The sequence below is a fragment of the Etheostoma cragini genome, chromosome 5 (genome assembly GCF_013103735.1).
Source record: "Etheostoma cragini isolate CJK2018 chromosome 5, CSU_Ecrag_1.0, whole genome shotgun sequence".
Taxonomy (NCBI): Eukaryota; Metazoa; Chordata; class Actinopteri; order Perciformes; family Percidae; genus Etheostoma; species Etheostoma cragini.
Genome location: NC_048411.1, coordinates 25621443 through 25634226, shown reverse-complemented (window position 1 = coordinate 25634226; position 12784 = coordinate 25621443). Strand labels below are relative to the sequence as shown.

The following is a 12784-nucleotide window of genomic DNA, read 5'->3' as shown; positions in this document are numbered from 1 at the left end:
TAAATTAGGGGAAACATTAACTTTTTTAGTGGATGAAGTAGGTCACTGAATGCAGCAGTGGATAACAAAGCAACTGCCAAATTTAAAAGATTGCAATGTGTATAGTTTATTTACACAAAAATTAATGCAACTTCCACATTTGTGCCTAATGCTGATACAATGTCTCGCAGAGGGCCCTGTGTCAAATGGTTATTCTGGTTCGGATATTCATTACAAAATATATGTATTTGAATGAATTTGCATTGTACACAAGTAAACATTTGTGGTCATTCTGATTATGCTAATTACTTTTTACTACAAAGTGAAAATACACAACCATGTTAAACGAAATATATGATAAATATAATATATTATAATAATGGATCCTTTACACTGTATGTGCCTTGTAAATTACTGACTATAATTACTTACCCGTTTTATAGGTATGTGTATCACATACAAAATACAGTGACATTTTAAAATATACACAATGATAGCTGTTCCATAATTAGATATAATCTAATTATATCTGACATAACTGACGGATGTAGGTAGAATAGGTAGAAAAAACATTTTGTCCTGACTCATGGACACAGACACTGAGGAGATATTTTCAAGTTGACAACCTGGACCAATCATGAAAATGTGAGCAAATATGATGCTAAAATGAAAGTTGTTTTTAGCAATTTAGTCATAATAACACTGGCAATGACAATAGTATTTAGCCATAGTTGAATCTTATTATCTATTAAAGTTTTTTTTGTAAAGCTACTGTGTGCTACAGAGCGAGGAAGTTAATCAGAGGTATTAGAATCAAGTGAAAGCCCAGGACAGAAAAATAATGTCAAATGGCACAAAGAATTAAAACAACACAGGTCAGATAAATAAAGCAGTTAGAAGAAGATTGAGTGAATCTGGATGCAGAGATGGCAGCAATGAAACCAACAACAACAAAAAAAGATGCTTTGAGAAAACAATGTTTCCTTCTATTCATACCACTATATTACAATTTCTACTGTGATAATAAGAAAATTATAAAGACTCGCATACCCTCTATACAAATTCTGTTTTTATTAAATCAAGCTGGGCTTCTAGTCAAGGTGTCCTCTCATTCTGTGGAGATGTTTTCACCCCTCTTCCCACTCTCCTCCTACACTGAACAACAGCAGAATTTATTGCATCAGTAAATAAGATAAGAATTATAAAAACACAAATTAGTTGTTTGAACCACAATTTTTATCATTTTAGCAGTAGCCAAAATGTAAGGAATTTTCCGACATTAATGCGGCATTATTGCTACAGACAAAGTTACTAATTGATTCCCTTTCCGTTGTTCGGTTATATTTGTGTCTTTGACCTTGTTGTGTTGTGTTGTGTTTATACCCTGTTGTGCCTTTTGGGTAACTTCTTGAAAAATTGTCATGCCCTTATTTTTTCTTACACCCTCTACCTCTGTCCCATCCATCTATTCATATTTCTTTTTCTCTTCAATCCAACAGAAAAACCACGTGTACAAGAAGACCCTGCAGTCTCTGATCTACCCAATCTCTTGCACAACGCCACACAATTTCGAGGTCTGGACGGCCACTACGCCCACCTACTGCTACGAGTGTGAGTGTCTGCTTTGGGGTATCGCCCGGCAGGGTATGCGTTGTGCAGAGTGCGGCGTCAAAGTGCACGAGAAATGCCAAGAGCTGCTGAATGCTGACTGCCTGCAGAGTGAGTAAAGTTCATAAACAATTGAAAGACATAAGAAAACATGCCCAGACATCCCATATTCTGTACCATAAACAGATTTACCCCAACAGAAATAATGTGTGTTGGTTATTATTGCTTCCTGGGAAGGAGTGGACTGACTGAAAAGTCTGCTAAAAATGCTGTTGCTGTTGTACAAATTGTAAAACTTCCCTAATCAGGAGTTGGTCTTCAAATTGATGGTGTTTTGCAGCTACCTTGTAACTGTCTGATGCCAGAGCTTCCAGCAGTTGAGCTTTGCAAAGAAAAGTGTCTGAGCAGTAAAAGGGTAGAGCAGAAGAGGATACATTTAGCAAAGCAGACACTGCTCTGTGATGTAATTTTGAGGAGCTGTAGAAATTGGAATAAGTGTGAGGAGGGTTGGTGGTATCCCAAAAATTGAGGGATCTACGCAAAAACCATACTCATAAACATAAAAGTAAAAACACACTTGTGTTTTCAGTTCGTTTTTTTTCACTTTACCCTCTGGAACTCATAGACCACCCTTCTTCTCCATTTCCTCCCACCTTGTTGCCTCAAGGAGCCGCCGAGAAGAGCTCCAAGACCGGGGCGGAGGACCGAACGCAGCACATCATCATGGCTATGAAGGACAGGATGAAGATCCGCGAGAGGAACAAGCCTGAGATCTTTGAGGAGATCCGGAAGGTGTTCAACATCACCAAGATGATCCACGTCCAGCACATGAAAAGCATCAAGCAAAGCGTCCTGGATGGCACCTCCAAGTGGTCTGCCAAGATCACCATTAACAGTACGTCCAGTAAATTCTAAGCTTCAAAATGGAGAACGTGAATAGTTACCTAAATAATCCTTAGGGAACATTAACTGCAAAAAAGTTACTGTAGTCTTTACACAGTCCTTTTCTGATTTGTCATTAGAAATTCTCTTTTAATCTTTTTCTGATGCTCTTTGTTTACCAACAATTATCACTTGAAGTACAGACAAAATCTGTGCAAAAAAGTGTAAAATCACCTCATTTATGAACACTGACTAGCAAACATTATGTACAGTGAGAGACAGTGAGAGCCTTTTCTCACAGTTTTCAGTTTTTCTTTTACTGTATCTTTCTCCATTATTAATTATGCACCTGCTTGGTCTTGTGTGCTCAATGTACACAACGCTTGTAGCAACAGCACACTGTGTCTTAGTGTTTCCACACTTGTACATTGTGTATAACACTCATATCTCTGTGTGAAGTAAATGTGCAGATTGAAGGTGACACAGCCTTATATTGTCACTGTTGATGCATGATTTATTTTGTAAGCAGTATGTTCAAAGTTCAAAGGAACTAATTGCGTTGTTACTGGATGCATAACAAAAGGAAGGAACAGTTAAGATTTATTCAAAAGCAGAATAAGCAGGCCTCATAACACATTTATGACAGTGGTAACATGTTAGAAAAGCAGTATTGCTGCACATTCACATCCCAGGAAGGTGTTAGGAAAAGCTTACTGGTTCATCTCAAAGGTTTATTGTAAGCCTTGGTACCCTCAAGAAACACTGCACGTTGACAGTTGTGAAAACCTGCAGCTGTGACAATGTGAAGCAGAGTGTTGCTGAACCAGGTTTCCCTACATAAATACCTTAAAAACTATCCAACATTTATGAAAGTTTATTATTTCAAACGTCTGTTCTGAACTAAGGACTTAACTGCTAATCTGCAAGCTTCACTAATTTGAACATACATTGTCAGTCCTCTACCAGACATGACTGCCGCTGTTACCAAAGCAACCAAACACATCACACCATGTAGTGGCAGCAGTGTTTCCATGGCATCCATCACACCTTGTCTCCCCGATCACCGGTGCGATCTCCCTTAAAGAGAAGATGCAGGGACAGGCATTCGAATAGCTGGCACTTTGATTCAGATTCATTCTTGGTCATGTGCTGGTCGTTGCCACATACTAACAGATTCTACCAAATACATTTTTTAATGTGCAATCAAAAGAGTTTTAAAAATGTGTCAAGTTAAATTCATATTTGCCATTGTACCTAAAGATATCAATCGCTTTCATTATAAAAGTTTGGTAAAGAATGTTTGTTAAGCTACTTTTAACCACTTTTTAAGGAACTTTGGTGTTCACTACAACAATACATTGTACAGTCCTGATATTGTTTGTATGTCAGGCATATGGCTTTCATTAATGTCTTCCCCTCACACATGAATGAGAAAAGGCTAAACACATTATTTTAAGAAACCTATAAATCATTGAAGTTGTTTGAAATTCGCAAATTTTTCCTCTTTCATCAGTTTTTATTATTTTATTATGCATAATACATTCAGACTCAACTTTCAACTCAAACACAGTTTTGTATTTAAGTCAAGTCGTGATTGAACTTGAGTCCGGACTGACAGGAGACACTTTATAGATCGCTCTTTGAAGAATTCATCAATTTCATTAGGGATTATCTGAACGATATGAATATTCAAGACTCCCTTTAGCAAAGATAAAATGCATCTGTCACCAACACTGAATGAAAGGCGAGCGAGATATTACAGGGACTGATGTGGATTGGCATTAAGTGAAGAAATCAAAAAGTTAAAACAGAGTCTGTGGTTTCCAAAGTACAAAAAAAGAAAAGTTTTTTTGACTATTGCTTATACCTGTATGTATGACCATAAAAAGACAAGTAAATACTGTATGTATGTAAGTAGGAGCATTTAAATTTTCTCTTTAGCGCATCTTCAACCAGGGATGCTAGTTAGTTTTTGTGGTTTTATTGAACAAGATACATGTTAAAGGTATAATATTTCAATACGGAACACTCGTCATAGATTTAACCATTTATTGCCATAAATGGAAATACAGTTATGCTAGGTGCTGATGGCTCTGCTCCAGATAACGTTTCCTGGAACCAGCCAAGCTGCATGCTAAGCTGAAACAGGGAGAGAATGTGCAGAAACCCCCTGTGTAAACAAAAACGTGAGCCAAAAGAAAAACATTAAAAACCATTTTCAACTTGGAGTCATGTGAGTACTCCGAACTAGGAAGGTGGAGCCTGGGGAGGTGAAGGCTAAACGTTGCCAACAGCAGCAGTGAGTGAAGCAGCGTCAAAGTAGCAGGGATCTGTGAGGAGGGAGTCACATTTCAAAGGCCTGTCTTGATGTGAGAATGGCTATGATTGGTGTGTTTCTGATTAGGAAATGAGCGGGTCAATCAGCGGGTATGACTTGCATGTCCTACATGAACTAACGCTAAGCTAAATGTAATGGAATTTTCTAAGGAAAACATTTATGGACTAATACAAAAATGATCTGTCTCAATACTCACTTTTGACCTACTAGAAGTATTTGGTGGTATCACTGTTCTCTTTCTCTCTCTCTCTCTCTCTCTCTTTCTCCTTCTCTCTCTCTCTCTCTCTTTCTCTCTCTCGCTCTCTCTCGCTCTCTCTCTCTCTCTCTCTCTCTCTCTCTCCCTCTCTCTCTCTCCACCTTTGAACTATTTTACAAGCAGTTAGGAATACTATACTTACATATCATGACTTTAATATGTGAGCTTTGGAATTGCTGGGAATTTTGTTGTTGTTAGACATAGCCTGGCTAGCTGTTTGTCCCTGTTTCCAGTCTTTGTGCTAGCTAACCTGCTACTGTTGGACTCGATGAGAGTGGTTTCAACCTTCTTGTCTAACTCTCAGCCAGAAGGTGAATAATTTCGCCAAATGTCAAGCAATTTCTTTAAGGACTGCATTGTGGAAAATGGGAAAACTATTAGATGTAGATGGTACTTTTTTCTGTAGAAGCTCCCTTGTAGGCCTGCACGATTAATCATTATAAAATTGCGATCTTGATTCACCCTGCTCACGATTTAATTTTTAAATAACAACATACAAATATGATATAAATTAATAGTATATATTTTTAATGACTTTGATCCTCATTTAATTTAACGAGCCAACTGCAACACTGCTTTCTTCTGTGAGTCTTCTGTGAGTTTTCAACATAGACTGTATAAAATAGGTTTTAATGTGCTCCTAAGCGCTGCAATGCTCTCCCTTCTCTTCATCGAAGCCACAATTGTTTATAGTCTTGTTGGGGTGCACAATGTGCTATAGGTGACAAAAGGAGTATCTTTGGTACTGCCAAAAAAATTGTGGCAAAGAGTTGTGATATTAATTCTAAGCAAAAACGTTGTGATTCATATTTTCAGGCTTACTCCTTTTTTTTCTTATTTTATTGATGCTTAAAGATACAAAAACACAAAACATCATACATTGTTATGATATGTGAATACATTTGTCCATACAAAAAAAAGATACACTTCCTGGTTTAAATCAATAAGATAATTTTACTGCTACCAAGCACAACACACTACTTATGTTTAGTGAACAGCAAAACACCTGCAGCCCTGTTTTTCTGAGCAAGTCCAAACACATTTTGACACTCACCAACTTTCTTTTATCCTCCTTGGTTGACCTTCCACCTCAAAGAAATGTCTCCAGACTTGGCTTATAAGCCTTTAATCTCCATTGATCAGCAAGCATTCCCTGTAACTTGGATACCAAACAGAATCCAGACAGACAGTCTTCAAGTAAAACACATTTGCTGTGTTGACGCTGTTTGAGCATCAACACAACAGTGTCACAGAAAGTGGTTCTTATTTAATTTAATGCTTCGTTATCTTGGCAGAAATGTACAGAAACAAAATGCAGACTACAAAGTACATATATTCCATAAAGAATTCCGCAAATATGCATGTCGGCTGGTATAATCCAAGCATAGCCTACTATCTGTGGTGACAGATGTTTTCTCTTGAAAGTTAGGCCATGTCATCTCTTCAAGTCTTTAGACCTCTCCACTACCTGTTGCACAGAAAGGGCAAGCAATTGGGTGAAAACAGTTGTGTGTGGTGAGAAATGTTGTTACTCAACATCTGTGAGTCACGAGTACTGTGTTATGAGGCTTTGCATAACTGCGTGGGATGATACGATCTTGTGTTTTGGTTTGTGTGTGTGTGTGAGTGAATGAGACAGAATGATGATGGTAACGAGTAGGTGTTTGTTTTTCTTATGCAATTTCCATAGTCATTTTATGTGTGTTTGTGTGTGTGTGTGTGTGTGTGTGTGTGTGTGTGTGTATATTATCAGTCGTTAGTGCACAGGGTCTCCAGGCCAAGGACAGAACAGGCTCCAGTGACCCGTATGTCACTATCCAAGTTGGAAAGACCAAGAAGAGAACAAAGACCATCTACGGCAACCTGAACCCAGTCTGGGAGGAAAAGTTCAGTTTGTAAGTTCAGCTTGTTATTTTCCCCCTTGTTATAAATCTCAGCTGGAGCTCTCAGAGGTCTGGCAAGTTGTCAGGGAAACATTGTCACTGTCAACATCACCCTGCATTGGTGAAAGACAGTTCCAGGTCCTTTACTCAGGTCCTGCAGTGCACTTTGTGTACATGTGTACATACACACACTCCCTTGATCTCCTGTTAATATTGTTGCACCTGACTGGGACACCACATCATATTTCTTTAGTACATGGAGTTCTATAAGACACTTTGGTTGGGCAGGGCCTTTAAATAAAAGTAGAAATAAAATACAAAGTAAAAGTTTTTTTTATAAACAGTATTATCATCAAAGCTCTTGATTAAACCTACTAGCTTAATGGGATGTATCAAAAGTAAAAATACTAATGATGTCTTATATTGTTATACCTGTGTATGTTATATTTGTGTTTTATTTCTGTCAGATCCAACCAGCTTCCTTCAGTGCATATAATATACAATTGCATTATTATTCTAATAAGCCCATTTGACTACTTTAACAATTGAATATTCTGTTGATAGTTTAATGTTAAAAAACATCCTATTCTTTGAACTCATCCTGTGTTTTTAATGTAAACTCTACTATGCTACGACTAAAGCCGTGAATGAATGAAGTGTCGGACATGGTGCTGAAGTGCTGAACAGATTTGTATTTTCCTGCCCTACTGTTACTTTTATAACTCTAACCCTATAATATTTTCTAATCTATATAGCTAGGGCATTTCTAGTAAACTTAGCTATACAACAGTTAAAGTAGCAGCGTTTTAAAACTTTGTCTTCACAGCGAGTGTCACAACTCATCGGATCGTATAAAGCTCCGTGTTTGGGACGAAGATGATGACATCAAGTCTCGAGTGAAGCAGCGTCTGAAGAGGGAATCTGATGACTTTTTGGGTCAGAGCATCATTGAGGTCCGAACTCTGAGCGGAGAGATGGACGTCTGGTACAACCTGGGTATGTAGTCACTGAGATTATAAGAGATGTGTGTGTGTGTGTGTGTGTGTGTGGTGTGTGTGTGTGTATGTGTGTGTAATTCTGTTTTTGTGAAGTATGGATTTGCTCATTAGCCGTGCAGCGCTTTGGTTTAGTTGTGGTCTTAGATTCAAAGTTCAACTTAAGTTGAACCCTGAGCGATGTATGACTTCAGTGTAATTGTGTGTGTATTTTTGTGTGCATGCGTGCATTTGTGCGTCTCCACTTGCAGAAAAGAGAACAGACAAGTCGGCGGTGTCTGGTGCCATTCGTCTTCAGATCAGTGTGGAGATTGAAGGGGAGGAGAAGGTGGCACCCTACCACGTACAGTACACGTGCCTTCATGAGGTAACACACACACATACACAGACACACACACACACACGCACACATACATGCAAACAGATAGTGGTAATGAGGAAAACTGACTACAGGCTTTAAGTAATAATGTAGGAAGTCAGGGAGTTACTGGAGTCTTGCTTTGCTTTTATTTGTCACTTACACACACACACACACACACACGCACACAGTCCATAAAGAGTTGGGCCTTTAATCAAGAACAATACCTGAGTAGCAGTGTATATATAAATATACATGTCACAAATATACTGTATATAAAAGGAGAAAAGCGGCTGGCCTGGCGTCACCAGACTAATTTACAAATGACTTGAAGTCTGGAACCTCTCAGCTCAATTTCGATTTCCAATGGCCACAGATGAATAGACCTACGCACAACCAGTCAGAGCAACACAATATGTAGTGCTGAGCTGAGCCACACACGCAACTTGTGGAGGTGCTTGTGTGCTTTATGTAGCAGGACCAGAATGGCTGCATGGTCACAAACGTCCTCAAATTACGTCAATAGGAAGGTGACGCCCCACTGTCAATCATTGTCTCAAACCCGTCCCATTTCATTAAACGGTTGTGATTGGTCCATCCAGGGCCAGGAAGGTTGAGGGGAGGCAGACAGATCTGCCAGAGCAAATACAATATGCAGATTGGTATGGTTCCCAGGCTAAAACGCAGCGCTAAATCGTCACATTTGAAAAAATAAGTGAATGAATGTTTGCTTGATAAATAACTTTAAAACTATTTGTAATCCAAATTGTTGATCATTCATTTTCTGCAGATACAGCAGACTAATATATGATCAGACTTATTGTTAAGGCACTAAATTCAATAAGGAGAAAACCAAAAAAAAAAAATTCTGAACGTATAATAATTTGGAATTTTTCTACAAAGGACACAAATCTGATATTCTTTATCTAAAGCATTTTTTCAGATTAGACAAATTGTTCCTTATGTTTGAGGCTGGTAACATGAACAGACATACAAGAAGAAGAAAAAATTAATAAAGTTGCCAGATTTGACATTGAAAACGTAATGTCAACACCCAACAGTAACATGTCCAAAATGACTGTGATGATTTTTCAACAACCGTTAAACTCATAACATCTCGACTCACTCCTGTGTAACTTGTTTCAACTCCTGCCTGTTGTTTACTTTAGCACTGATGTTTTCCTGTTCTCTCAACCTTTTCATCTGTAGAACATGTTCCACTACTCAACGGATATAGAGGGAGGCGGCGGCGTAAAGATCCCAGCGGCTCAGGGAGACGATGCGTGGAAGGTTTACTTTGATGAGGTGCAGCAGGACATCGTGGACGAGTTCGCCATGCGCTATGGCATCGAGTCCATATACCAGGCCATGACGTAAGCTCAGTGTAAAAATGTGATTCAGATTGTAAAGTGTGCATGTGAAAATGCAAGTTCACCAGGTGTGGGTAAATCAAATCAGGAAATACTTTAAATTAGTGTGTGTGTGTGTGCGTCTGTTCATGGATGCATGTTGTGTGTGTTGATGTCATGAGAGTTGGGCGGAGCTGTCATGAACTATAAACAGAAATTAAATTAGTTTATCACGCCTATTGAGGAAGGATGAAATGTCACCTCAGAGATTTCCTGGCTGTTTGATTGGATTATTGTTGGCAGGTGGAGTGAGACTCAATGAACACACACACACACACACACACATTGTAATTTGATTTTACAGGGACAGAGAGGGTCTGTTTGTTTGTTTTGTGTTAAAAAAGTAACACAAACAAAATAACATAATCATGCTGGAAAGAATTGTGTAAATTACAGTAGTAAGCAGAAATGGCTCAGATTAACCGTCAGGTTTTCCTCGGGTCAAGTGTTGAAAAAGACAACCAAAATGTTTTCATTTGAAATTTTGACGCAAAAAAACAAAAGTGGCAAAGTTGACCGTGAAGACAACACAAGGCTAATGGAAATAGGGGTCAATAACTCAGCCAAATAAAAATTGTGATTGAAATACATAAATACACTTTACACATACAGATTCAAACTGTTTGTTTGTGAATGTGGTTTTGTGGTTCCGTCCTACTTTCAAAGTTTCAACTTGTGCTGTCAACTTCATAATTTTGGTTCATTAGAACACAAATTGGTACACTAGAAGTTATAATTTAACTTGAGTTAACAGTTAAACAATGTGTTTTAAAGATAACACAACATTTAACTTGCAAAACCTCCAGGGGAATGCATGGTATATTGTAAATTGCGTCTACTGTCACAGTAGATGGAGTGGAAGTAATTTTTTGTATAAAAACAATATCAGACACAAATATTGCTCAAAGCAAAGTACTTTTTATGTCTTAAAACATCTGGAGGGGATCTTTATTTTAAGTTGCAAAAACTAATTAAAACCAATTTACAAAATCAAAGCATGAATGTATCTTTTTGCTTCAAAAATGCGGGATCCTTCACTCGCCATGATGCAGCTTGTCTCTCCTTGTGTGATTACTGTCCACATCAAACTTGATGAGCCTAGTTTGTCACCCCCTATTCCCATGTAAAATGGGTAGTTTCCACATTCATAATACCTTTAGACACAAAACATATACAACTGTTATCACTGAGAAGCACTCTAATGACAAGTTAACTGATCCTCAGTTACAACATTAATGATATTAATATGGGGGAATTAATTCAAGTACCTTTTAGGCTCCTCTATACCTAAGTGATAAATTAAAACAAAAAAATAAACGCTGCGGGCTCTCTGGTCTGTCTCTTGATTTGTCCTAATTACAAAAAAATGAATGAGCTGTTTCATGTTAACATTGTGTCTTAAATATACAAACGTTACAGTTTAGATATATTGGTAGTCTGATAGTGATATTAAGTCATTCCAGTTGCATGAAAATAGCTACAATGTTTCACTGCTGAGCATTTTTTTTAACTTAATCTCCATTTACTCTCTGTCTGTTGTCTCTCTCTCTCTCTTTCTCTCTCTCTCTCTCTCTCTCTGTCTATGCGTAACTATGCCCAACCCTCTTCCCCCTCCCCTCCCCTGCCCTCCCTCCTCTTTCTTCTCCACAATTTATGTCATACATCTTCCTTCCAATCTCTCTCTCTCTGGCCTCTATATGTCTTCTTCTCAACCCCGTCCTTCCTTCTGTCTCCACCGGTCTCAACCTCCCTCCATCTTCATATCTGCCCCCACCCCTCCTATCTCTCTCCTTTCCTTTCCCCCTCAGTCATTTCTCTTGCCTGTCCTCTAAGTACATGCTGTCAGGGGTGCCAGCAGTGATGAGCACCCTGCTGGCCAACATTAATGCCTTCTATGCCCACCCAATCGCCTCCACCAATGTCTCTGCTCCGGCCAGATTTGCAGCCTCCAACTTCGGGGTAAGTGATCCCCAGACGCATTAAAGTAAACACGGATAAACACTAATGTTTTCAATACAATCCGCCAAGTCAAGACCTTTTGATAGTGTGTTTTTAAAGCTTCATCTGTTGATATAAAGATTCAGTGCAGATAAGTCTTTTCGAAATGTTAAGCACCTTGGTGGCCACAGTGGAAGCTTTCAACGTTTCCCAAACAACTTAGACATCTCAGTGTCAGCTCTTTCTGTCTGTTTCTTTATTTATTTATTCATCCTTCCTCAGGCCCAGCTGGTTTCTCAGACACTACGGATTTGATTCTGATAAAGCCTGGGAAATAATTACCCTCTCAAAATTACCCTGATGTGGATATTGGTTGCACCACAATTACAGGTCAAAACAATTACAGTGTCATGTGCCTTGAGAGGAGCTGTATTATTCTTGGTAGATTCTTGCTACACGTTTACATTATTATTTGTGTCTTGCCTTAGCATTGTAGATAGATAAACATGTTAAAATATCAAGGACATCTGGTAGTCAAAGGATCTCTTTCTAATGAATTCAATAATTCAATTCAAACATATTTTAGTCACTGTACTGAGATGGATTAAAAGAATTACAATTCTCTGCAAGCCGCGATGGAGATCTTATAGCGTTACACTCAAGCTCAAAACTAGACAATTGGATTTCACGCTCAAAACACTAGCCGCACCTACCAATAGAAGTAGAAATAGAAAGTAAGAACCAAAATCAACAAAAGAACAGAGATTTACAGACTGAGATTTAATCTTTTACTAGTAAGAAATTGGCCTTAAAGCTAGTTTTTCCACAGAAGGTGACTTGGTGTGTCAGTAATACTTAAAGCTTTGTAAAAGATCTTGTTCACATAGACATTCATCAGCATGACCTGTGGGTGTTCGTTTATGCTGCTAATATTCTTCCTCAATAAAAGGTAATGTCTTATCACTCTGGTACCTTTGGAACTTTGCGGTGTCCCAAATTCAGCCCGCAGGCACAACAGGAGCCACAGATGGGGGCGGGGGGGGGGGAGACAATGACAGTTAGAGGCCACGCTTAATGACTCCTGGGATCTTTGCCAACAGCGCTGACTTGAGTTCTCCTACCAGTTGCACTTAGACTC

The 12784-nt window shown here is 38.6% G+C and overlaps 1 protein-coding gene across 5 annotated transcripts in view; it reads left to right on the top strand.

Moving 5' to 3' along the window:
• LOC117945398 (protein unc-13 homolog B-like) overlaps positions 1–12784 on the top strand; it is a 156678-nt gene that overhangs the window by 102826 nt on the left and 41068 nt on the right. For all 5 annotated transcript variants that reach the window (XM_034872867.1, XM_034872864.1, XM_034872866.1 and 2 more), the window contains 7 exons: positions 1479–1698; positions 2255–2482; positions 6817–6958; positions 7773–7942; positions 8193–8308; positions 9509–9672; positions 11517–11667. In XM_034872867.1, coding sequence (XP_034728758.1) covers positions 1479–1698; positions 2255–2482; positions 6817–6958; positions 7773–7942; positions 8193–8308; positions 9509–9672; positions 11517–11667 — 1191 coding nt within the window. The remainder of the gene's footprint in view (positions 1–1478; positions 1699–2254; positions 2483–6816; positions 6959–7772; positions 7943–8192; positions 8309–9508; positions 9673–11516; positions 11668–12784) is intronic.